Source organism: Pristis pectinata, chromosome 8 (assembly GCF_009764475.1).
Source record: "Pristis pectinata isolate sPriPec2 chromosome 8, sPriPec2.1.pri, whole genome shotgun sequence".
Classification (NCBI taxonomy): Eukaryota; Metazoa; Chordata; class Chondrichthyes; order Rhinopristiformes; family Pristidae; genus Pristis; species Pristis pectinata.
In genome coordinates this window covers 531,923-559,180 of record NC_067412.1, presented here as the reverse complement: position 1 = coordinate 559,180, position 27,258 = coordinate 531,923, and the positions used below count along the sequence as shown (strand labels likewise).

The 27,258-nt window shown below is 47.1% G+C and overlaps 1 protein-coding gene across 1 annotated transcript in view; it reads left to right on the top strand.

Moving 5' to 3' along the window:
* Positions 1–24,234, top strand: part of LOC127573195 (ankyrin repeat and fibronectin type-III domain-containing protein 1-like) — a 141,391-nt gene extending 117,157 nt beyond the window's left edge. Inside the window, exons 20-21 of the mRNA XM_052021192.1 lie at positions 21,794–22,077; positions 24,033–24,234. Of these exons, the coding sequence (XP_051877152.1) occupies positions 21,794–22,077; positions 24,033–24,234 (486 nt within the window). The remainder of the gene's footprint in view (positions 1–21,793; positions 22,078–24,032) is intronic.
* Positions 24,235–27,258: the final 3,024 nt, after the last annotated feature.

Below are 27,258 nucleotides of genomic sequence, written 5' to 3'. Positions count from 1 at the left end.
TTATGAGGAGAGACTAAAGGAGCTAGGGCTGTTCTCATTGGAGAGGAGGAGGATGAGGGGAGACATGATAGAGGTGTACAAGATATTGAGAGGAATAGATAGAGTGGACAGCCAGCGCTTCTTTTCCAGGGCACCAATGCTCAAAACAAGAGGGCATGGCTTTAAGGTAATGGGTGGGAAGTTCAAGGGAGATGTCAGAGGAAGGTTTTTCACCCAGAGAGTGGTTGGTGCATGGAATGTGCTGCCTGGGGTGGTGGTGGAGGCAGATACATTGGAAAAGTTCAAGAGATTGTTAGATAAGCATATGGAGGAATTTAAGATAGAGGGATATGTGGGAGGAAGGGGTTAGATAGTCTTAGGTGTGGTTTGAAGGGTGGCACAACATGGTGGGCCGAAAGGCCTGTATTGTGCTGTATTGTTCCATGGTTCTATGGTTCAAATATGTAAATAAGCCTACAAGAGGAGAGGCTGTGCTTGATTTGGTATTGGGAAATGAACCTGGTCAGGTGTCAGAACTCTCAGTGGGAGAGCATTTTGGAGACAGAATTATGATCACTATCTCCTTTACAATAGCATTGGAGAGAGATAGGAACAGACAGACTCGAAAGGCGTTTAGTTGGAGTAAAGGGAATTATGAGGCTCTCAGGCAGGAAATTGGAAGCTTAAATTGGGAACACGTTCTCAGGGAAAAGTACAGAAGGAATGTGGCAAATATTCAGGGGATATTTGTGTGGAGTTCTGCATAGGCATGTTCCAATGAGACAGGGAAGTTACGATAAGATACTGGAACCGTGGTGTACAAAGGCTGTAATAAATCTAGTCAAAAGGAAGAGAAAAGCTTACAAAAGGTTCAGAGATCTGGAAGAATATAAAGCTAACAGGAAGGAACTTAAAAAGGAAGTTAGGAGAACCAGAAGGGGACATGAGAAAGCCTTGGCGGGCAGGATTAAGGAAAACCCCAAGGCATTCTACAATTATGTTGAGCAAGAGGACAAGACGTGAAAGAATAGGACCTATCGAGTGCAACGGTGGGAAAGTGTGTATGGATCTGGAAGAAATAGCAGAGGTACTTAATGAATACTTTACATCAGTATTCACTACGGAAAAAGATCTTGGTGATTGTAGTGAGGACTTGCAGCAGACTGAAAAGCTTGAGCATGTAGATATTAGGAAAGAGGAGGTGCTGGAACTTTTGGAAAGCATCAAGTTGGATAAGTTGCCGGGACCGGATGAGATGTACCCCAGGCTGCTGTGGGAGGTGAGGGAGGAGATTGTGGAGCCTCTGATGATGATCTTTGCATCATCAATGGAGATGGGAGAGGTTCTGGAGGATTGGAGGATTGCGGATGTTGTTCCCTTATTCAAGAAAGGGAGTAGAGATAGCCCAGGAAATTATAGAACCATAGAACACTACAGCACAGAAAACAGGCCATTTGGCCCTTCTAGTCTGTGCCGAAACATTATTCCGCTAGTCCCATTTACCTGCACCCAGTCCATAACCATCCAGACCTCTCCCGTCCATGTATCTATCCATTAAAACTTAAGAGTAAGCCCGGATTTGCTACATCAGATGGCAGACCATTCCACACTCCCACCACTCTTTGAGTGAAGAAGTTCCCCCTAATGTTCCCCCTAAACCTTTCCCCTTTCACCCTAAAGCCGTGTCCTCTCATACTTATCTCTCTTAATCTAGGTGGAAAGAGCCTACTTGCATTAACTCTGTCTATACCCCTCATAATTTTGTAAACCTCTATCAAATCTTCCCTCATTCTTCTACGGTCCAAGGAATAAAGTCTTAACCTGTTCAATCTTTCCCTGTAACTTAACTCCTGAAGACCCAGCAACATTCTAGTAAATCTCCTCTGCACTCTTTCAATCTTACTGATATCCTTCCTATAGCTAGGTGACCAGAACTGCACACAATACTCCAAATTTGGCCTCACCAATGTCTTATACAACCTCACCATAACATCCCAACTCCTATACTTTGATTTATAAATGTCAGGATGCCAAAAGCCTTTTTTACAACCCTGTCTACTTGTGACGCCACTTTCAGGGAATTATGTATCTGAACTCCCAGATCCCTCTGTTCCTCCGCACTCCTCAGTGCCCTACCATTTACTGTCTATGTCCTACCTTGAATTTTTCTTCCAAAATGCAACACCTTACACTTGTCTGCATTAAATCCCAGAACATGATCTACCACGCACAAAGCCATGCTGACTATCCTTAATCAGCCCTTGGCTGTCCAAATACTTGTATATCCGATCTATTAGAACACCTTCCAATAATTTACCTACTACTGATGTCAGGCTCACTGGCCTGTAATTACCTGGTTTACTTTTAGAGCCTTTTTTAAACAACGGAACAATATGAGCTACCTTCCAGTCCCGGCACTGCATCCGTGGCTAAGGACATTTTTAATATATCTTCCAGGGCCCCTGCAATTTCTACACTAGTCTCTCTCAATGTCCGAGGAAATATCTTGTCAGGCCCGGGGGATTTATCTACCCTTATTCACTGTAAGGCAGCAAGCACCTTCTCCTCTTTAATCTCTATATGTTCCATGACACTACTGCTTGTTTCCCTTCCTTCCAGTGAGTCTTACTTCAGTGGTTGGTAAGCTGATGGAGAAATTCCTGAGAGGCAAGATTTATGAACATTTGGAGAGGTATAATATGATTAGGAATAGTCAGCATGACTTTGTCAAGGGCAGGTCCTGCCTTACGAGCCTGATTGAATTTTATGAGGATGTGACTAAACACATTGATGAAGGGAGAGTAGTAGATGTAGTGTATGTGGATTTCAGCAAGGCATTTGATAAGGTACCTCATGCAAGTCTTATTGAGAAAGTAAGGAGGCATGGGATCCAAGGGGACATTGCTTTGTGGATCCAGAACTGGCTGGCCCGCAGAAGGCAAAGAGTAGTTGTTGAAGGGTGTATTCTGCATGGAGGTCGGTGACCAATGGTGTACCTCAGGGATCTGTTCTGGGACTCTTACTCTTTGTGATTTTTATAAATGACCTGGATGAGGAAGTGGAGGGGTGGGTAATAAGTTTGTGGATGACACAAAGGTTGAAGGTGTTGTGGATAGTATAGAGAGCTGTCAGAGGCTACAGCGGGACATAGGATGCAAAGCTGGGCTGAGAAGTGGCAGATGGAGTTCAACCCAGATAAGTGTGAAGTGATTCATTTTGGTAGGTCAAATATGATGGCAGAGTCTTGTATTAATGGTAGGACTCTTGGCAGTGTGGAGGATCAGAGGGATCTTGGGGTCCGAGTCCATAGGATGCTCAAAGCAGCTGCACCTGTTGACTCTGTGGTTAAGAAGGCATATGGTGTATTGTCCTTCATCAATCATGGAATTGAATTTAGGAGCTGAGAGGTAATGTTGCAGCTATATAGGACCCTGGTCAGACCCCACTTGGAGTACTGTGCTCATTTCTGGTCACCTCACTACAGGAAAAATGTGGAAGCCATAGAAAGGGTGCAGAGGAGATTTACAAGGATGCTGCCTGGATTGGGGAGCATGCATTATTAAAGCAGGTTGAGGGAACTCGACCTTTTCTCCTTGGTGTGACAGAGGATGAGGGGGGACCTAATAGAGGTATATAAGGTGATGAGAAGTATTGATCGGGTGGGTAGTCAGAGGCTTTTCCCCAGGGCTGAAATGGTGGCCACAAGAGGACATAGGTTTAAGGTGCTGGGGAGTAGATATAGAGGAGATGTTGGGTAAGTTTTTTACTCAGAGGGTGGTGAATGTGTGGAATGGGCTGCCGGCAACGGTGGTGGAGGCGGACACGATAGGGTCTTTTAAGAGACTGTTGGATAGGTACATGGAGCTGAGAAAAATAGAGGGCTATGGGTAAGCCTAGTAATTTCTAAGGTAGGGACATGTTCGGCACAACTTTGTGGGCCGAAGGGCCTGAATTGTGCTGTTGGTTTTCTATGTTTCACTGGGAGATGGGTCAAAGGTAAGGAGAGAAAAAAAGGTGGGTAGAAGAAAGAGAGACAGGCTAGGAAAGGGAAGGAAAGAAGAGGCATGTTTGGTGGGGGGTGTGGGGAAGTGGGGTGGGGATTACAAAGTGGGAGAATTCAATGTTCGTGCTGTTAGGCTGCACGGTTCCAAGAAGGAAAATGAAGTGCTCTTCCTCTATTTTGCACTTGGAATTCTCCTGGCAGTGGAGGGGGCCGAGGACTGACGTATCTGTGGTGAACGGGGAGGGGCAGTTGAAATGACCGGCAACATGGAGATGCAGATCTTATGCAGAACATAAACAGAAGAAGGAGGTGGTCATCTGGCCCGTCGCACCTGCTCTGCCATTCAGTAAGATCATGGCTGATCTGGCCGTGGACTCAGATCCACCTACCTGCCTTTTCCCCATAACCCTTAATTCCCCTACTGTGTAAAAAATCTACTTAACTGTGTCTTAAACATATTTAATGAGTTAGCCTCTACTGCTTCCCTGGGCAGAGAATTCCACAGATTCACTACTCTCTGGGAAAAGCAGTTTCTCCTCATCTCCGTCCCAAATCTATTCCCCCGAATCTTGAGGCTATGTGCCCTAGTTCTGGTCTCACCTACCAGTGGAAACAACCTTCCTGCCTCTATCTTATCTATCCCTTTCATAATTTTATATGTTTCTATAAGATCCCCTCTCATTCTTCTGAATTCCAGCAAGTATAATCCCAGGTGACTCAATCTCTTGTCATCGGCTAACCCCCTCATCTCCAGAATCAACCTGGTGAACCTCCTCTGCACTGCCTCCAAAGCCAGTATATCCTTCCTCAAGTAAGGAGACCAGACTGCACACAATACTCCGGGTGTGGCCTCACCAGTACCCTGTACAGTTGCAGCATAACCTCCCTGCTCTTAAATTCAATCCCTCCAGCAATGAAGGCCAACGTTCCATTTGCTTTATTGATTACCTGTTGCACCTGCAAACCAACCTTTTGAGATTCATGCACAAGCACTTCCAAGTCGCTCTGCACAACAGCATGCTGCAATCTTTCACCATTTAAATAATAATCTGATATCCTCTATTTTTCCTTCCAAAGTGGATGACCTCGCATTTACCAACATTGTACTCCATCTGCTAGACCCTTGCCCACTCACTTAACCTATCTACCTCTCTCTGCAGACTCTCCGCATCCTCTGCACAATTTGCTTTTCCACTCAATTTGGTGTCATCAGCAAACTTAGATACGCTACACTCTGTTCCCTCTTCCAAATCATTAATGTATATCATGAACAGTCGCAGGCCCAGCATCGACCCCTGCGGCGCCCCGCTCACCACTGACTGCCAACCAGAGAAACACCCATTTATCCCAACTCTCTGCCTTCTATTGGTTAACCAATCCTCTATCCATGCTAATACCTTCCCCCAACTCCATGCATCCTTATCTTATGGATAAATCTTTTGTGCCTCACCTTATTGAAAGTTATGTTGGCCTGGATTGCCTCAGCGCAAGTAGAATTTGTTAAGTGCATCCAAGAAAACGTTTTGAGACAATATGTGGATAGTCCTGCTTGAGATGGGGCAGTACTCAACCTTAGTTTAGGAAATAAAACTGGCCAGGTAGTGGAAGTGTCAGTGGGGGAGCACTTTGGAAACAGAGACCATAATTCTGTAACTTTCAAGGTAGTTTTTAGAAAGGGAAAAATTGGACCTCACATTAAGGTCCTGAACTGGGGGAGACTGATTTCAATAGTGTAAGGGAGGGCTTGGCAGAAGTAACAAACTGCTGGAGGAACTCAGTTGGTCAGGCAGCTTCCATGGACCCAGAGAGAAGGTCAATGTTTCAGGTTGAGACCCTGCATCAGTTTGTTAGAACCATAGAACGCTACAGCACAGAAAACAAGCCATTTGGCCCTTCTAGTTTGTGCTGAAACGTTATTCCGCTAGTCCCATTGACCTGCACCCAGTCCATAACCCTCCAGACCTCTCCCATCCATGTATCTATCTAATTTATTCTTAAAACTTAAGAGTGAGCCCGCATTTACTACATCAGCTGGCAGCTCGTTCCACACACCCACCATTCTCTGAGTGAAGAAGTTCCCCCTAATGTTCCCCCTAAATCTTTCCCCTTTCAACCTAAAGCCATCTCCTCTCGTACTTATCTCCCCTAATCTAGGTGGAAGGAGCCTACTTGCATTTACTCTGTCTATGCCTCTCATCATTTTGTAAACCTCTATCAAATCTCCCCTCATTCTTCTACGCTCCAAGGAATAAAGTCCTAACCTGTTCAATCTTTCCCTGTAACTCAACTCTTGAAGAGCTGGCAACATTCTAGTAAATCTCCTCTGCACTCTTTCAATCTTACTGACATCCTTCCTATAGTTAGGTGACCAGAACTGCACATAATACTCCAATTTGGCCTCACCAATGTCTTATACAACCTCACCATAACATCCCAACTCCTGTACTCAATACTTTGATTTAAGAATGCCAGGATGCCAAAAGCCTTTTTTACAACCCTGTCTACCTGTGATCCCACTTTCAGGATATTTTGTATCTGAACTCCCAGATCCCTCTGTTCCTCCGCACTCCTCAGTACCCTACCATTTACTGCGTATGTCCTACCTTGATTTGTCCTTCCAAAATGCAACACCTCACACTTGTCTGCATTAAATTCCATCTGCCATTTTCTGGCCCATTTTTCCAGACCCAGTTGGTTCAGATCCCTCTGCAAGTTTTGAAAGTCTTCCTCACTGTCCACTACGCCTCCAATCTTAGTGTCACCAGCAAACTTGCTGATCAAATTTACCACATTATCATCTAGATCATTGATATAGACAACAAACAACAATGGCCCCGGCACAGATCCCTGAGGCACACCACTAGTCACAGGCCTCCAGTCTGAGAAACAATCATCCACTACCACTTGCTGTCTTCTCCCACACAGCAATTTCGAATCCAGTTTACAACCTCTCCATGGATACCTAGTGTCTGAACCTTCTGAACTAAGCTCCCATGAGGGACCTTGTCAAAGGCCTTGATAAAGTCCATGTGGACAATATCCACAGCCTTTCCTTCATCTACTTTCTTGGTAAACTCCTCAAAAACTCTACAAGATTCGTTAAACACGATCTACCACGCACAAAGCCATGCTGACTATCCTTGAGCAGCCCTTGGCTTTCCAAATACCTGTATACCCAATCTCTCAGAACACCTTCCAATAATTTACCTGCTACTGATGTCAGGCTCACCGGCCTGTAATTACCTGGTTTACTTTTAGAGCCTTTTTTAAACAACTGAACAATATGAGCTACCCTCTAGTCCTCCGGCACGGCACCAGTGGCTAAGGACATTTTAAATATATCTGCTAGGTCCCCTGCAATTTCTACACTAGTCTCTCTCAAGGTCTGAGGAAATACCAGGTCAGGCCCAGGGGATTTATCTACCCTTATTTGCTGTAAAGCAGCAAGCACCTCCTCCTCTTTAATCTCTATATGTTCCATGACACTAGTGCTTGTTTCCCTTCCTTCCATATCCACTATGCCAGTTTCCTGAGTAAATACTGATGCAAAAAAACTGTTTAAGATCTCCCCCATCTCCTGAGGCTCCACACATAGACGACCACTCTGATCTTCTAGGGGACCAATTTTGTCCCTTACTATCCTTTTACTCTTAATATACTTGTAGAAACCCTTCGGGTTTACCTTCATATTATCTGCCAGAGCAACCTCATGTCTTCTTTTTGCTTTCCTGATTTCCTTCTTTAGTATTTTCTTACATTTTCTATACTCTTCAAGTACCTCATTTGTTCCTAGTTGCCTATACCTGTTATACATCTCTCTCTTTTTCTTAACCAGATTGCTGATATCCCTTGAAAACCAAGGTTCCCTATGCCTGTAAACTTTGCCTTTAATCCTGGAAGGAACATACAAATTCTGCACTCTCAAAATTTCGCCTTTGAAGGCCTTCCACTTACTGAACACATCCTTGCCAGAAAACAACTTATCCCAATCCACTCTTCCTAGGTCCTTTCTCATTTCCACAAAATTGGCCTTTCTCCAATTTAGAAGCTCATCTCGAGGACCAGACCTGTCCTTATCCGTAATTAACTTGAAAGTAATGACATTATGGTCACTGGACCCAAAATGTTCACCTACACATACTGCTGTCACCTGACCTATCTGGTTCCCTAATAGGAGATCAAGTATTGCATTCTCTCTCGTTGGTGCCTCTATACTACTGATTTAGAAAACTTTCTTGAACACATTTGACAAACTCCAAACTTGACAAACTTGTTGCTGCAGATTCCATCACCTGCAATCTTCTTGTGTGTCCACCTGGTGAAGGTAGATTGGGAGCAGATATTTGTGGGTAAAATGACATCTGACAAGTGGGAGTCTTTTAACAGAGAGATTGTGAGAGATCAGGGGCAGCTGGTTCCAGTCAGGGTGAAAAGCAAATTAGGAAACTTTGGATGACAAAGCGGGCAGCTTAAAAAGCAAACAGCCTAGAGAGCGGGCAGCGTCGGAGTGGGCAGCGGAGTGAGTAGCAGCAGAGTGTTCTGGGCTTTGGCTCAAGGGGCTTCGGCGTGAAGGGGCAAGGAGGGTAAGTAGCTGGTAAGTAGGTAAAGGCAAGGGTTAGCTTTTGGTCATTATAGATTTGTAGGTGGGACTAACTAGGGAAAAAAAAAGGTAGTCAGATGGAGGACATGGTGGTGTGCTGCAGCTGTTTGATGTGGGAACTGGTGGACCTTGCTGCGGTCCAAGATGGCCACATCTGCAGTAAGTGCTTGAGGCTGGACGAACTTCGGCTCAGAGTTGATGAGCTGGAGTCGCAGCTACAAACACTGCGCAGCATAAGGGAGGGAGAGAGTTATGTAGACACGGTCCATCAGGTGACAGTCACCCCCCTTAGGGTAGGTACATCTGAGGTTCAGGAGGCAGATAGAACGGTGACGGTCAGGGGAGGGAAGAGGAAGAAGAAGTCAGGCAGGCAGACAGGACAGAGAGCCCCGGAGGCTGTTCCCCTCAGTAACAAGTTTTCTGCCTTGGAAGCTGTTGAGGGGGATGACCTGCAGGGGCCTAGCTCTAGTTACCTTGTCTCTGGCACTGGGACTGGTACTGCTGCTCAGAAGGGAAGGGTGGGAAAGAGACATGCGGTAGTGATAGGGGACTCAATAGTCAGGGAAACAGACAGGAGGTTCTGTGGCAGTGAGCATGAATCCCGGATGGTATGTTGCCTCCCAGGTGCCAGGGTCCGGGATGTCACTGATCGGGTCCACGGAATTCTTGAGTGGGAGGGAGAGCAGCCAGAAGTTGTGGTCCATATTGGCACCAATGACATAGGTAGGAAGGGGGATGAGGTCCTGAAGAGTGAGTTCAGGGAGCTAGGCAGAAAATTGAGGAACAGGACCTCAAAGGTAGCAATCTCGGGATTGCTGCCAGTGCCACGTGATAGTGAAGGTAGGAATAGGAGGAGGTGGCAGATAAATGTGTGGCTGAGAAGTTGGTGCAGGAGGGAGGGTTTTAGATTTCTGGATCATTGGGATCTCTTCTCGGGAAGGTGGGACCTGTACAGAGAGGACGGGTTACACCTGAACCAGAAGGGGGCCAATATCCTTGCGGCGAGATTTGCTAGGGTGGTACAGGAGGGTTTAAACTAGTTTGTGAGGGGGAAGGGAACCGGAGGAGTAGGTCAGAGGAAGAAGGGAATGGGGAAAAGTTAGATCAAACAGGTAGAGAGGCTTTGGGGAAGGAGAAGCAGAATACAGGCTGTAAAAGTAGTAAGGTAGATGGACTGAAGTGTGTTTACTTAAATACAAGAAGTGTCAGGAATAAGGGGGATGAACTGAGGGCTTGGATAAGTATGGGGGACTATGATATCGTGGCTATTACTGAGACGTGGCTGACGTCAGGAGAGGAGTGGATATTGAATATTCCTGGTTTTCGGTGTTTTAAGAGGGATAGGGAAGGGGGGAGAAGAGGTGGAGGGGTGGCGATACTGGTCAGGGACACTGTTACGGCTGTGGAAAAGATGGAAGTTGTAGAAGGATCATCTCTAGAGTCCGTATGGGTGGAGTTAAGGAACAAGAAAGGAGCAGTTACTCTACTAGGAGTATTCTATAGGCCCCCCGGTAGCAGTAGAGATATAGAGGAGCTGATTGGCAGGCAGTGTTTGGAGAGGAGCAGAAATAACAGGGTTATTATAATGGGAGACTTCAACTTCCCAAATATAGACAGGAACCTGCTTAGTGCCAAAGGTTTAGATGGGACAGAATTTGTTAAGTGTGTCCAGGAGGGATTCCTGACGCAGTATGTTGCAGGCCGACAAGAGGGAATGCCATGTTAGATCTAGTTTTAGGAAATGAACCGGGACAAGTGAAGGATCTATTGGTGGGTGAGCATTTGGGGGACAGTGACCATTGCTCCATTACCTTTAAAATTGTCATGGACAGGGACAGGTGCAGAGAGGACAAGAGGTTTTTCAATTGGGGAAGGGCTAACTACGAGGCTATAAGGAGAGAACTTGGGAGTGTAAATTGGGATGTCCTTTTTGAAGGAAAATGTACCATGGGGATGTGGTCGATATTCAGGGATCTTATGCAGGATGTTAGGGATAAATATGTCCCGGTGAGGCAGAGAAGGAATGGCAGGGTGAAGGAACCGTGGGTGACGAGAGAGGTGGAACGACTAGTTAGGGAGAAGAAGGTAACATACGTGAGGTATAAGCAGCAAGGTTCAGACAGGGCCCGTGAGGAATATAGGGTAGCGAGGAAGGAACTTAAGAAAGGGCTGAGGAGAGCTAGAAGGGGACATGAAAAGGCATTGGCTAGTAGGGTTAAGGAAAATCCCAAGGCCTTTTTCAAGTACGTGAAGGGTAGGAGGATGGCTAGGGTGAAGGTAGGTCCGATTAAGGACAAAGATGGGAGAATTTGCCTGGAGGCGGCAGAAGTGGGAGAAGTTCTGAATGAGTACTTCTCTTCGGTATTCACCAGGGAGAGGGGTCTTGATGATGCGGAAGGGAGTGCTGGTAGGGGTAATGTTCTCGAGGTTGTTGATATCAAGAGAGAGGATGTGTTGAAGTTGTTAAATAATATTAAGACAGATAAATCTCCGGGGCCTGACTGGATTTTCCCCAGGCTGCTTCGAGAGGCTAGGGAGGAGATTGCTGAACCGCTGGTAAGGATCGTTGAGTCCTCGTTGTCTACGGGGGTGGTGCCGGAGGATTGGAGGGTTGCGAATGTGGTCCCCTTGTTCAAAAAAGGTAATAGGGATAGGCCAGGGAATTATAGACCGGTGAGTCTCACGTCTGTGGTGGGTAAGCTGTTAGAAAGGATTCTAAGGGGTAGGATTTATGAACACCTTGAGAATCATGGACTGATTCGGGACAGCCAGCATGGCTTTGTGAAGGGAAGATCTTGCCTCACAAGCCTGATAGAGTTCTTTGAGGAGGTGACCAGGAAGATTGATGAGGGCAGTGCAGTGGATGTGGTTTGCATGGATTTTAGTAAGGCACTTGATAAGGTTCCTCATGGTAGGCTTCTTCAGAAGGTCAGAGGCCAAGGGATCCAAGGAAGCTTGGCTGTGTGGATTAGGAATTGGCTTGCATGTAGAAAGCAGAGGCTTGTGGTGGAAGGAGTGCCCTTGGATTGGAAGGCAGTGACTAGTGGTGTCCCGCAGGGATCGGTTCTGGGACCTCTACTTCTTGTGATATTTATAGATGACTTGGATGAGGGGGTGGAGGGCTGGGTTAGTAAGTTTGCGGACGACACTAAGATAGGCGGTGTTGTGGATAGTGTGGAGGGCTGTCGGAGCTTACAGGGGGATATTGATACGATGCAGAGCTGGGCTGACAAGTGGCAGATGGAATTCAATCCGGAGAAGTGTGAGGTGGTACACTTTGGAAGGACAAACTCCAGGGCAGAGTACAGGGTAAACGGCAAGGTACTTGGCAGTGTGGAGGAGCAGAGGGATCTGGGGGTTCGTATTCACAGTTCATTGAAAGTTGCCTCACAGGTGGAAAGAGCAGTTAAGAAGGCCAATGGGATGTTGGCTTTCATAAGTCGCGGGATTGAGTTTAAGAGCCGCGAGGTTATGATGCAGCTTTACAAAACTCCAGTTAGGCCACACTTAGAGTACTATGTTCAGTTCTGGTCGCCTCATTATAGGAAGGATGTGGAGGCGTTGGAGAGGGTGCAGAGGAGATTTACCAGGATGCTGCCTGGATTGGAGAGTATTGAATATGAGGAGAGGCTTAAGGTGCTTGGGCTTTATTCACTGGAAAGGAGGAGGATGAGAGGAGACATGATAGAGGTATATAAAATATTGAGAGGAATAGATAGAGTAGACAGTCAGCGCCTCCTTCCCAGGGCACCAATGCTCAAGACGAGAGGTCATGGCTTTAAGGTTATGGGTGGGAGGTTCAGGGGAGATGTCAGAGGGAGGTTTTTCACCCAAAGAGTGGTTGGTGCATGGAATGCACTGCCTGGGGTGGTGGTGGAGGCAGATACATTGAACAGGTTCAAGAGCTTGTTGGATAGGCATATGTAGGAACGTGAGATGGAGGGATATGCGGGAGGAAGGGGTTAGGTAGTGTGAGGGTGGTCTGATGGACGGCACGACACGGTGGGCCGAAGGGCCTGTTTTGTGCTGTATGGTTCTATGGTTCTATGGATATTGAAGATTTGATCAAGAATAAAGGAAACATATAACAGGTGTAGGCAGTCGGGATCGAGTTAGTCCCCTGAGAAATATGGAGTATGTCGGAGAGGGAGAGCAAAAAGATGCCATGAAGTATCGTTGGCAAGTAAATTAAGGAGAATCCCAAGACTATTATCAGGAGCAAGAGGGCGGACAGGAAAGTGTGTGTCCCATTAGGGACCAAGTGCGTGAATCCAGTGAATGTGAGTGAGATTCTACATAATACTCCTAATCTGTATTCACCAAGGAGAAGGATGTGGAAGGCACTATGGAGAGGAGACAGGGTTGGCTGAAGGGCCTGGTTCTGTGCTCTATGACTGTCTATGGCACAAATGGAGGGAAAGGGTATGATCTCAGTGCCATTGCAGGGTATTCAACACTGAGGAAAGAAGGGCAGCAATAGAAGGGTGGGGCTGTAGTGGTGTTTATAAGTGGGGAGATCAGTGCAGTGGTCAGTGCTGTGGTCAGAGTCGAGTTTATTGTCATCTGCCAAGTTCATGTGTGCACAGGTGCAATGAAAAACTTACTTGCAGCAGCATCACAGGTACAGAGCATCAGGTAAGCAGCATTCACAAGAAAAACCTAAACTAAATGTAAATTGTACACAATTTTTCCAGGAAAGGCAATTAGAACAAAAAAAAGAACAAGGTCCATTTTAGTGCAAAGTGATCAGAGTGGTCATAATGTTGCTAAAATATACTGATTAGGGTTGTGCCGGTCGGTTCAAGAACTGAATGGTTGAAAGGAAGTAGCTGTTCCTGAACCTGGTGGTGTGGGACTTCAGGCTTCTGTACCTCCTGCCCGATGGCAGCTGCGAGAAGACGGCATGGTGGGGATCTTTGATGATGGATGTTGCCTTCTTGAAGCAGCCCCTCCTGTAGATACTCCCGATGGTGGGAGGGATGTGTCCATGATGTATTGGGCAGCTTCTGCAGCTTTTTACATTCCTGCATATTCGAATTGCCATCCCAGACTGTGATAAGTAGGGAGATAAGTGGGTCAGTGCAGTGGTCAGTGCTGTATAACTCTATGACTCTTGACAGATCAGGATATCAAATTAGAATCGATCTGGGTCAAGCTTGGAAATAGCAAAGGGCAGAAAACATCAGGATGAGTTGTATATAGGCCACCAAATGATGCTTGTAAAATTGGGCCAGGCGTAAATCAGGAAAAATGGGGTGCATGTAATAGGAATAATACAGTAATCATGGGAGAGTAATACAGTAATCATTGGGTCGTTAAGAAGGCTTATGATGTGTTGGCCTTCATTAGTCAGGGTATTGAGTTCAAGAGCCATGAGGTTATGTTGCAGCTCTATAGAACTCTGGTTCGACCACACTTGGAGTATTATGTTAAGTTCTGGTCGCCTCGTTGTAGGAAGGATATGGAAGCTTTAGAGAGGGTGCAGAGGAGGTTTACCAGGATGCTGCCTGGATTGGAGAGCATGTCTTATGAGGATAGGTTGAGTGAGCTGGGGCTTTTCTCTTTGGAGAGAAGGAGGATGAGAGGTGACTTGATAGAGGTGCACAAGATGATAAGAGGCATAGATCAAGTGGACAGTCAGAGACTTTCTCCCAGGGCGACAATGGCTAACACGAGGGAACATAATTTTAAGGTGATTGGAGAAAGGTATAAGGGGGATGTCAGAGGTAAGTTTTTTTTACACAGAGAGTGGTGGGTGCGTGGAACGCACTGCCGGCAGAGGCTGTGGGGACAGATACATCAGGGATGTTTAAGAGACTTAGATAGAAACATGAATGATAGAAAAATGGAGGGCTATGTGGGAGGGAAGGGTTAGATAGATCTTAGAGCGAGATAAAATGTCGGCACAACATTGTGGGCCAAAGGGCCCGTACTGTGCTGTTATGTTCTATGAGTTTACATACAAACTTGACAAATCAAATTTGCTGGAATAAGGTGCAAGCTGAATTGCTGTAAGGTGTCCAAGATGTTTTGTAGCTCAGTATAGTGAGGAGTCAACTAGGAGAAAGGCTGTTGTAGAGCCATAGAGAGGTACAGCACAGAAGCAGGCCCTTCGGCCCATCAAGTCTGTGCTCATTGTTCTAGAGAGCGAACAGCTCTTCCACACCTCCCATTTGGACACCTTTGCTACACAGGGCCTGCACTGGTTCCAATTTTTTCCAACCCTGCATAGATTTGTACAGCATGGAAAGAGGCCATTCGGCTCACCATATCTATTCTGACCAGTGGGCACCCATCTGTATTCATTCCGTCTTCCAGTACTCGGCACGTAGCCTTCTCAGCAATTCAAGTGCTTGTCCAGACACCCCCTCAATGCTGCCACTGACTCTGCTTCCACCGCTCCCTCAGGCAGTGCGTTCCTGGTACTCACCCCTCTCAGGGTGAAGAAGATCCCCCTCAGATCCCCCCATGAATCTCTGCCCCCTAACCCTAAATATCCTCTAGTTTTATCGACCACTGATCTGGGGAAAAGTTTCCTGCAGTGTCCCCTTTCTGTGCCCCAAATAATTTTACAAACCTCTTAACCCCCTCCGCTGCAGGGAGAACAGACCCAGTCCCTCTGGTCTCTCCTAATAACTGAACCGCTCCATCCCAGGCAATGTCCTGGTAAACCTCCTCTGCACCCTCTCCAGTGCTGTCACATCCTTCCTGTAGTGTGGTGACCACAAATGCACCCAGTACTCTACGTGAGATCTCACCAATGTTTTATAAAGTTGGAGCATAACCTCATTGTTCTTGTGTTCAATGCCCTATCTAATGAAGGCCAGTATCCCATGTGTCTTCTTAACCACGTTATCTATCAGTGCTGGGACCTTCAAGGATCTTTGGATTTGTATATGAAGGTCCCTTTGTTCCCCAATACTCCCAGGGACCCTGCCATTCATGGTGTATGTTCTCACCTCATTAGTATCCCAAATACTAATTCTTCAATTAGTATTCAACTTCCCAAATACTGAGTGGCACCTGCTTAGTACCAAAGGTTTAGACGGGGCAGAGTTTGTTAAGTGTGTCCAGGACGGACTCCTGTCACAGTATGCTGACAGGCCGACTAGAGGGAATGCCATATTAGATCTAGTATTAGGTAATGAACCGGGTCAGGTGACAGATCTCTCAGTGGGTGAGCATTTGGGGGACAGTGATCACTGATTCCTAACCTTTAGCATCGTCATGGACAAGGATAGGAGTAAAGAGGACAGGAAAATATTTAATTGGGGAAGGGCAAATTATGAGGCTATAAGGCTAGAACTTGCGAGTGTAAATTGGGATGACATTTTTGAAGAGAAATGTACTATGGAGATGTGGTCGATGTTTAGGGATCTCTTGCAGGATGTTAGGGATAAATTTGTCCCGGTGAGGCAGAGAAGGAATGGCAGGGTGAAGGAACCGTGGGTGACAAGAGAGGTGGAACATCTAGCTAGGAGGAAGAAGGCAGCATAGATAAGGTGTAGGCAACAAGGATCAGAGAGGGCTCTTGAGGAATATAGGGTAGCAAGGAAGGAACTTAAGAATGGGCTGAGGAGAGCTGGAAGAGGACATGAAAAGGCCTTGGTAAATAGGGTTAAGGAAAACCTCAAGGCATTTTTCACTTATGTGAAGAGCAGAAGGATGACGTGAGTAAAGGTAGGACTAATTAGGGATAAAGGTGGGAAGATGTGCCTGGAAGCTGTGGAAGTGGGTGAGGTCCTCAAATGAATACTTCTCTTCAGTATTCACCAAGGAGAGGGGTCTTGATGACGCTGAGGACAGCGTTGGTAAGGTTAATGTTCTAGAGCATGTTGATATCAAGAGAGAGGATGTGTTGCAGCTGTTAGAAAATATTAGAACATAGAACAATTACAGCACAATACAGGCCCTTCAGCCCACAAAGCTGTGCCAAACATGTTCCTACCCTAGAAATTACTAGGCTTACCCATAGCCCTCTATTTTACTCAGCTCCATGTACCAATCTAACAGTCTCTTGACAGACCCTACCGTATCCGCCTCCTCCACCATTTCCGGCAGCCCATTCCACGCACTCACCACTCTCTGAGTAAAAAAACTTACCCCTGACATCTCCTCTATATCTACTCCCCAGCACCTTAAACCTATGTCCTCTTGTGGCCACCAGATAAGTCCCCGGGGCCTGACGGAATATTCCCCAGGATGCTCCCTGAGGTGAGGGAGGAGATTGCTGAGCTTTTGGCTAGGATCTTTGAGTCCTCGTTGTCCACGGGAATGGTACCGGAGGATTGGAGGGTGGCAAATGTTGTCCCCTTATTCAAAAAAGGTAGTAGGGGTAGTCCAGGGAATTATAGACCAGTGAGCCTTATGTCTGTGGTGGGCAAGCTGTTGGAAAGGATTCTTAGAGATAGGATCTATGGTCATTTAGAGAATCATGGTCTGACCAGAGACAGTCAGCATGGCTTTGTGAAGGGCAGATCATGTCTCACAAGCCTTATAGTGTTCTTTGAGGAGATGACCAGACAGATTGATGAGGGTAGTGCAGTGGATGTAGTCTACATGATTTTAGTAAGGCATTTGACAAGGTTCTGCATGGTAGGCTTCTTCAGAAGATCAGAGGCCAAGGGATCCAGGGAAGCTTGGCCGTGTGGATTCAGAATTGGCTTGCCTGTAGAAAGCAGAGGGTTGTGGTGGAGAGAGTGCATTCGGATTGGAGGGCTGTGACTAGTGGTGTCCCGCAGGGATCGGTTCTGGGACCTCTACTTTTTGTGATATTTATTAACAACTTATATGAGGGGGTGGAAGGCTGGGTTAGCAAGTTTGCAGATGACACAAAGATCAGTAGGGTTGTGGATAGTGTGGAGGGCTGTCGAAGCTTACAGAGGGATATTGATAGGATGCAGAGCTGGGCTGAGAAGTGGCAGATAGTGTTCAATCCGGAGAAGCGTGAGGTGGTACACTTTGGAAGGACAGACTCCAAGGCAGAGCACAAAGTTAATGGCAGGATTCTGGGTAGTGTGAAGGAGCAGAGGAATCTGGGAGTCCATATCCACAGATCCCTGAAAGTTGCCTCACAGGTGGATAGGGTAGTTAAGAAAGCTTATGGGATGTTAGCTTTCATAAATCGAGGGATTGAGTTTAAGAGCCGCGAGGTGATGATGCAGCTCTACAAAACTCTGGTTAGACCACACTTAGAGTACTGTGTCCAGTTCTGGTCACCTCATTATAGGAAGGATGTGGAGGCATTGGAGAGGGTGCAGAGGAGATTTACCAGGATGCTGCCTGGTTTAGAGAGTATGCATTATGAGGAGAGACTAAGGGAGCTAGGGCTTTACTCTTTACAAAGGAGGAGGATGAGGGGAGACATGATAGAGGTATACAAAATATTAAGAGGAATAGATAGAGTAGACAGCCAGTGCCTCTTTCCCAAGGCACCAATGCTCAATACAAGAGGGCATGGCTTTAACGTAATGAGTGGGAAGTTCAAGGGATATATCAGAGGAAGGTTTTTTACCCAGAGAGTGGTTGGGGCATGGAATGCGCTGCCTGGGGGGTTGGTGGAGGCAGGTACATTGGTCAAATTCAAGACATTACTAGATAATCATATGGAGGAATTTAAAATAGAGGGATATGTGGGAGGAAGGGGTTAGATAGTATTAGGTGAGGTTTAAAAGTCGGCTCAACATTGTGGGCTGAAGGGTGTGTATTGTGCTGTACTGTTCTACGTTCTAAGTGAAACTGACTGTGATGCGGAGTTTTCTCAGCGACGTTCACAGAAAATGAAGACAGTATGAAGTGAAAATGGGGGGCTATGTGGGAGGGAAGGGTTCGATAGATCTTAGAGCAGGATAAAATGTCGGCACAACATTGTGGGCCGAAGGGCCTGTACTGTGCTGTAGTGTTCTGTGTTCTATGTTCTAAAATGCATCAGCTGGCATCCCTCTGGATTGAACTCCATCTATTTCTCAGCCCATTTCACCCTGTGACCTTGGACTACCCTCCACACTATCTCCAACTCCACCGATCTTCGTGTTATCTATGAACTCACTGATCATACCTCCCACATCCACATCCAAATCATCCACGTACGTGACAAACAGCAAGAGTCCCAGCACCAATCCTTGTGGAACACCACAAGTCACAGACCTCCAATCCTGCCATCCCCCTCTGTTTCCTATCACCAAGCCAATTCTGGATCCAGTTTACCAACCTGCTCTGGACCCCATGGACCCTAACTTTTTGGACCAATCTCCTGTGTGGGGCCTTGTTGAAGGCCTTACTGAAGCCCATGTAAACTATGACTGCAGTGCCCTCCTCAATACACTTTGTTACCTCTTCAAAAAATCAGTCAGCTTGGTCAAAGAGATATGTGCTTGAAAAGCCATGTTGGCTGTCACTGATCAGTCCCTGCCTTTCCAAGTGATCATTAATCCTGTCCCTCAGAATTGTCTCCAATAACCTCCCTACCATAGGCTCACAGGTCCATAATTACCAGGCTTTTCCCTGCTGCCCGTCGTCCAGTCATCTGTTACCTCCTTGTGGTCAGCAAAGATGTGAAGTTCTCAGCCAGAGCACCAGCAATCTCTTCCCTGGCCTCCCATCGCAGCCTGGGGTAAATCCCATCCAGCCCTGGGGATTTCTCCACCTTTAACTCTGCTAAGGTAGTGAGTCCCTCCTCTTTATCTATGGAGGCTTGCACTAGAATTTCACCTTCCCCTTTGAACATAGAACACTACAGCACAGTACAGGCCCTTTGGCCCACAATGTTGTGCCAACATTTTATCTGAACCCTTGCTGAACCCTCTTGTTACAAAGTCCATTTCCTTTGTGAATACTGATGAAAAGTGTTCATTCAGGACCTCGTCCGTACCTGCTGGCTCCATGCACAGATTGCCCTGTTGAACCTAAAGGGCCCCACTCTCTCCCTGATTATTCTTTTACCCTTAATATACAGAGTAAAGTACTCTTAGATCAGAATGAAAGGAACTATGCAGGTGCGAGAGGAGAGTTGGCTGTGGGTGGCAGAGAGGGCACATCAGAAGGTGTGTCAGTCGAGTGGCAATCGTTGGCAGTTAAAGAAATAATGCACCAGGTGTGAAAGAAATATCGTATTTAAGAGGTTGTTAGACAGACACATGACATGTAGAGCATGGACGGAGATGGATTATGCACAGGCAGAAGAACTTCAGTTTAATTTGGCATCATGTTCAGCACAGATGTTGTGGGCCAAAAGGACCTGTTTCTGCCCTGTTTTATGTAAATATATGTCTTTAAGGCACAGCAACTGAACAGAAAACAATGATTGATCCGTGACAAAAGAAATGAAAGATTGTGTTGAATCCAAGGAAAAGGTTTTTAAGTTGGCCAGAAAGAGCAGTAAGGCTGAGGTTGGGAGTAGGTTAGAACTCAGTCAAAGAGGACCAAGAAACTAAGGAAGAAATCCAGGATGGAAATGAGATTAGACTGAGCAGAAAGATAAAAGTGGACTGTAAGAGATGTCGTAGACGCGTAAAGAATCTGGGGCTCTCACAGAGACAGGCAGGTTATAATGGGGAACAAGGAAATGACAAAGGAATTCAGCAAGTACTTTGCTTCCATCTTCATGGCAGACACACAAAACCTGCAACAACATCAGAGAATCTCGTGAGAATGAGCAACTGAAGGAAATGAGGATTAGTCCAAGAATAGCAGGACAGACATGTTTGAGCTTGAGAGAGTGATGAATCCCAAGGACCCAGTGATCTACACCTCAGACCTTTGAAGGAGGTGACGTTAGAGATGAAAGTCAAAATACTGCAGATGCTGGAAGTCTGAAGCCAAATCAGACAATACTGGAAACACTCAGCAGGTCAGGCAGCATGTGTGGGAAGAGAAACATTCAATGTTTCGGGTCTGCAACACTTCATCAGAACTCTCCACAGATGCTGCCTGACCTGCTGAGTGTTTCCAGCATTTTCTGTTTTGTCTTCAGGGGAAGTGGATACTATGTTTGTCATCTTTCTGGGTTCTAGAGATCCTGGAATCAGTCCTGTGGATCAGACGAGAACACGTGACCTCACTGTTTAAGAGAAGACGTAACTACCAACTGTCAGCCTGATGTCAGTAGTGGGGAAATGGTGGAGTCTGTAATGAAGGATGTAATGACAGAACAACTTGAAAAGAATGACAGGATTGTGCAGAGTCAGCACAGATCTGTGAGAGGGAAATTGGGTTTGACTGATCTGCTGGAGTTCGAGATGTGAACAGTGCAGGGAAACCTGGATGAGGTGTGTCTGGGTTTTCAAGAGGCTGGAAAGAATGCAGAGAAGATTTATGACGATGTTGCCAGGACTCAAGAGACCAAATCATAGGGAGAGGTTGGACAGGCTGGGACTTTATTCAGTGGAATGTAGGAGAATGAGGGGCGACTGTATAGAGGTGTATAAAATCATGAGGGGCACTGATAGGGTGAATGCGCACAGTCGTTTTCCCAGGGTTGGGGAATTAAGAACTAGAGGGCACAGGTTTAAGGTGAGAGGGGAAAGATTTAATGGGAACCTGAGGGACAACTTTTTCGCGCAGAGCGTGGTCCATGTATGGAATGAACTGCCAGAGGAGGTGGTTGAGGCAGGGACAATAACAACATCCGGGTGCATGGATAGGAAAGGTTTAGAGGAATATGGGTCAAACACTTGGGTCCGGGCTTGTCCGTGGACAACACTGAGAAGTGGTTACGGGATGTGAAAATGGGACTAGCTTAAATTGACACCTTGGTCGGTATGGATGAGTTGGGCCAAGGGGATGTTTCCATGCTGTATCACTCTATGTCTCGTGGTCTGGCTGTTGTTGTGCACCATTCAATGATCCCAGTATTGGGGCATGAGATGGTTGCCTGGGTTTTAGAACATAGAACAGTATAGCACAAGAACAGGCCTTTGGCCCACCATGTTGTGGCAAACTAATTAAACTAATAATTAAATACTAAACTAATCCCTTCTAACTACATATTGTCCATACCCCTCCATTCTCTGCACATCCGTATGCCTGTCTAAGAACCGCTTGCACCCCTCTGTCGTATCTGCCTCCAACCCCACCCCTGGCAGCCCATTTCATTCCGGTTTGTGTTGTGGTCCTGAAGCTTCTGAGTTCATGGACACTTGCTCAGTTCCACTTTGCAGCAAGCCCTCAGAGCTCAGGCCTTGTCCCTAACCACCTTGTTTCTGCTCTTCCAGCTGTGTGTCAGTAGCAGCACATCTGCACGGGAGATTGTGAGGTTGGTGATAAGGGAGACGAATGAGGCAGTGAAGAGGATGAGTGGAAGGCCAGAAGCCCTGCTTTACAGAGAAGACCAGCTGGAACACTTTGGCCTGGTCTTGTCCATGGACAACACGGAGAAGTGGTTGCAGGATGACTTTGTGCCCCTCTCACTGCAGAATCCCTGGACCAAGGGCCAGTTATGTGTTCGCATGAGGGAGTGTTCCCCACTGCTAGCTCAGCAGGGGAAAGGAATAACCGTGTGAGATGTGGAGAACTCCATCTGTGTCTGTTGGCCCCAACCCTTTCCCTCACCAGCTGTCCTGTCCAACCAAAGCACCGGTCAGCATGGGGCACACATACTTAGCCATGCAAAGGGTGGGTTTCCAACGTACTTCCTGATCTTACCAAAGAACGACAGTCTGTGCTAAAGTAAAATGGTGAAGAAGGAGGAGCACAGATTTGTTTTCTGGGCCAGGACGTGGATTTTCGGACTGTCCGGAGATTCTGTGGTGAAGATAGAAGCACGAAGAGTTTTATTGTCCTGCAGTGTTGATCTGTATACCCTCAAACTTTATTCAATCACCTTGGACCATTTGGGAATGTGGGGGCTACCACTGGAGCCTCTGAGCTCTCTCTGCATTCAACTTCCTGTTAACACGGACCTTTCGATACCGGGCCAAAGCAGCTTTTGTCTGTTTCCAAACCTGTGGCTGATCACAGTTGAACGCATGATAATCTGTTCCAATAGACCGTTGAATATACAGTGTGGCATTATTCTGTGCTATTTATGTTTTATATGAAGGCAGCAATTTCTTTGGAATGTGCAACACATAGCAAGTGTTTTTGTAAGAGATGGGAAGTGGTGAGGCCGTTACACAATGCTGGCAGCTCACAGTCTCTACGTCAGCTTTGACTGGTGTCACAAGCAATCCACACATCTCCACCTGCAGGTTCCTCTCTCTTCATGGACCAGGGGAACCAGTGAAGTGGTTTCGAGGGGGAGCAGATGTTGCTTTCACTGAATAGATGAAGGAAACAGTAGAGGAGGCTGTCTCATCTCCAGCCAGCTGACGATGGTGAACTCTGGCTCGCTATTAGTGTGTCACTGGGCTTCTGTGAAGCACCTGAGATGTGTTCCATGATACGGGCACCAGATGTTTGCCAGTTGTTGACCCATGAATGAGTGAGCAGCAGGATTTGGTGAATCATTGGTGTGTGAGATCAGGAATGGGAGCAGCCTGAGAGAGGGTTTTCTTGTTCACTGGAAGAACAGAAAGCCCCTCCGTGTCTCCATCGCTCCTGTTCCCACACATATCAGCAATACAATTCCAGAAGGTTCCGGCAGATGTTGTTACGGCATGGTTTCCAGCTTTGGTTCACCATTGTACCTCAGCTTGGACCAGCAATGTTCTGTTCAATTCAGGAATGTTTTGTTGAAAACCACTTTTAATACTTTGTTCCTGTCTCCCTGAAATGTTATAATAATGTTGTGCTATTACAGATTGAATGTCTGTGGTTACTTCTCCTGTGGCTTTTAACATATCCCCATGGGAGTCAGTCGAAAGAGAGTTGGAAGAGGAATCCAGAGCAAAGTCTGGGGTTAACACAGTTCCTCTCTTCTCGTTCAGCAGGTGGGGACACCACAGGCTGAACAAAGGAGGAGAAGAGTTTCTCGCGATCACTTGTGTCAGTGCCCTGAACTCTGAGAGGTTTCCTCCTCCCCCACCGACCCAGCACCGCACAGTCAGAAGAGGAGTGATGCTCCATGATGTCAGTCATTCACCTCTGTGGTCGGCATTTGCCCGGATCTGAGTTGACCTCAGCACCCGAGGCTGGAGCAGGGCAGGGGAAAGTCCACCAGTTCCGACTCCTGACCCACCCGGTGACTCCCATTGCATTGTTTCTCTCAGTCTCCCAGCCTGCCAAGACACGCTGCCTGCACTCACACGTGGAAGTGACATGGGGATAGCACGTGCTCAGGAGCCCGTCAGTCTCCATGGCCGGCAGTGTGTTTACCAGCACCCAGCAATGCTTCGCCACATCACCTTTACACTCACTGTCTGCGCTTGACATTGCAGAGAGAGGCAGCAGCAGCCCACAGACCCCAGCTCTGGCACCACACCCCAGAACAGGGAGAAAACAATTCCCCCTCTCAACAACTCTCCGCGGTTTACCAGTCCTTGGCCACTTCTTTGTTTTGTTTGTTACTTTCAGTGTTTGTGTCACAGCCTCAGTGGGATTTTGGCTCTTCCAGTCATTCCAGCTTCCCCACAGCAGCTTGGTGAAGGCAGGACCAAACGCAGGTCCCGACACCAGGACCAAACACGGGTCCCGACACCAGGACCAAACACGGGTCCCGACACCAGGACCAAACACCAGGACCAAACACAGGACCCAAGACCAGGACCAAACATAGGACCCGACACCTGGACCCAACACCTTCTGTGTTCACTGCAGTGTGTGAGCATCACCTGCTTTCCTGGAAAATTATCAGAATTGGTTCTGGGGCAGTGGTGCCTCTCTCTGTCTCTCTGTCTCTCTGTCTCTCTGTCTCTCTGTCTCTCTGTCTCTCTGTCTCTCTGTCTGTCTCTCTGTCTCTCTGTCTCTCTGTCTCTCTGTCTCTCTGTCTCTCTGTCTCTCTGTCTCTCTGTCTGTCTGTCTCTCTCTCTCTCTGTCTCTCTCTCTCTCTGTCTGTCTCTCTGTCTCTGTCTGTCTCTCTGTCTCTGTCTGTCTCTCTTTCTGGTCTTTATCCAGCCCACAGCTGTAGTTATTTTATCTCTTACATCATTGCTGATACACATCCACACTAATTTGCTGTTTCTCAGTTCAGTCACACTATCAGTGGAGAACAAGCCAGCCCCTCTGAGTCAGTCACCCAGGAGCTCCGCGCCCCCTACTCTCCCCCTGGTGTCTGTGTGACCTCAGTCAGAGCAACATCCCAACGCTGCGCCCTCCCCAGCATGGTGTGTTAGCAGAGACTCCCTTAGCCAGTGATCTGTGTCTGATGGGAAATCAGTGAAAGAGGGCTTGAACAAGTGCCAGGCGTAATCTGGTTAGGAGAGAGAGAGAGCCGACAGTATAAAAACATGGAGGGATGGATCCATGATTAGTGTGGATTGGACTGTGAGGAGCTGCAGGTCATTGTTTAACAGTCCAAGAGCTGGGAGCAGTGGTGGGATGTGATTGCTGAGCTGGATGACTGAGCAGAGGAGTACAGAGTGAATCCTTGTGCTCACTGGATGTCCCCTGGAGGGTCTGTGTTTACCCTCACTCTAATTAGGGATCCATGAATCAGTCAGACTGGAGAAAACTCTGACTACAAACTCACTGCATCTGAACAGTGGAAAAAGTAGACCTGGCAAAAGCTGGACAGTGAAATTGGAACTAGGGAAACACTGGCGAATGAGGGGTGTGGTGATGAGAGCAGATACAAACACCACTGGAGGGACATGGACTGTGAGGCTGGTACATGGCAGGTTCATGGATGGGCTCGGAGCAGACACAAATCAAGTGGTGCTTCTGTCCCCTGACATGGCACTGCTCTTCATGCCCAGGACCTGTGGCATCACACAGTGAAATATCTCAAAGGATGTTCTCCTCAAGCTCTGACAGTGAACGTAAGCATTGGAATCTGAAACACAAACAGAAATGCCAGAAGGACTCAAGCTTGTCAGGCAGCATCTGTGGAGAGAGAAACCAGTTATGTTTTGCGTCAGAGACTCCTCCTCGTGTCTCAGAGTCAGAGGATGAGCTGCCACTCCTTGAGCTTGGTTGGAAGAGTGGTCAAAGTGAGAGTGGCATGGATTACTCCAGGGTTACTCCAGCGGATTGTGTTGCCCTAGTCCTCACCTCCCCTACCAGGCTCCACATCCGTAGATCATCCTCTGTGGTCACCCCAGACGTAGCTTCCCCTCTCCTCTCCTTCAGCATTCCAGAAGAATATTCCTTGCAAGGTGTCACGCTTCACTCTTCCATTTCCGTCAGCACCCACCCCCCTCTAGGTCACCTCCCCATTGCAACTGCAGGAGGTGCAACACTGTCCCTTCCAGCATCTAGGGTCCCAAACACTCCTTCCAGATGAAGCAATGATTTGCTTGTGTTCCTTCATTTATTGTAGCATCTTTGCTGCTCCCAATCCACCTCCTTAATACTGCAGAAACCAAATGCAGATTGTTTAACACCAATGTTTGCCTCAACCATACCTGAAACTGAACCCAAAGTAAAACTCAGTGTTCAAGTCCTGTAATTTATGTCAATTTCAAACTCTCCCAGGGCCTGAGACAGTGCTGGATGGACACAGAGTGTCTACACCGTCCCATCACACACTCCCGGGGTCAGACACAGAGTGAAGCTCCCTCTACACCGTCCCATCACACACTCCCGGGGCAAGGAGGAAGGAGTCAGATGGAACTCTGAAGTACGCTGGTCTTGAAAATGGTTCTGCTGTAGCTCCATCTGCTTTGAATGTGACATTTTGTGCTGTGGATGGATTCCCTTTGGGACCAAATGACAAAGTCACTTTGGGCAGAACGTTTGGAGCCACCAGACAACACAACCCTGCCTCCATCACCTTGAACAACGCCAACTGTTTGGGCTGAAAGGAGAACACATTAACTCTGCCACAGCTGTACCTTGCAGTCCGAGCCTGTGAAGAGCGGCTTCAGCCAGCCGGCCTGCTGAGGTTTGGGAAGGAGAATCATTGTGGAACAGCACAGGGCAGCAAAAGTTTCAGACACAGCAGAGGAGCAGGGTTTAACAGGCAGAATTAGAGACTTCAAAACAAAACAAACCTTTTGGGGAAAAAAGGCAATACTGCACAGTAAGGAAAGCATGAGTGGATGCACCATCTTCCTTACAAGTTTTCTGTCATAAATAGAGCTGAAAAAGTTGATAGATCTCTGGCAGAGGGAAAGCATGATTTAATTCTCTGCCATGGTCCATACACAGAGAAAGGAAAATTGCAGGCTGTAACTTCCTCTCCACACCTGAGCTATGAGGCTGATCTCTCGCTGACGATGGATTTAATGTGTTGCAATTAATTCATTTCTCTAAATCCAATATTGTGAACTGTGTGTGAAATACCGTGCTGTGTGTGGTGACAATTCACCTCCAAAACCCTCCAGCTGATTAAAAATTATTTTTGTGAGACCAGGAGATTCTGTATTTCTCTCAACAATGCTTCATTCTGCCGCAGAGAAAAACTTCAGGGACCGGGGTGTTTAACAGCAGAAGGGACATTCCTGTCATCCAGTGAAAGCACATCCATGGCAGGGGAATCGTAGGTTATCATGGAGTGAAGCCCCCTCCACACCGTCCCATCACACACTCCCAGGGTCAGACACAGAGTGAAGCCCCCTCCACACCGTTCCGTCACACACTCCTAGGGTCAGACACAGAGTGAAGCTCCCTCCTCACCATCCCATTACACACTCCCGGGGTC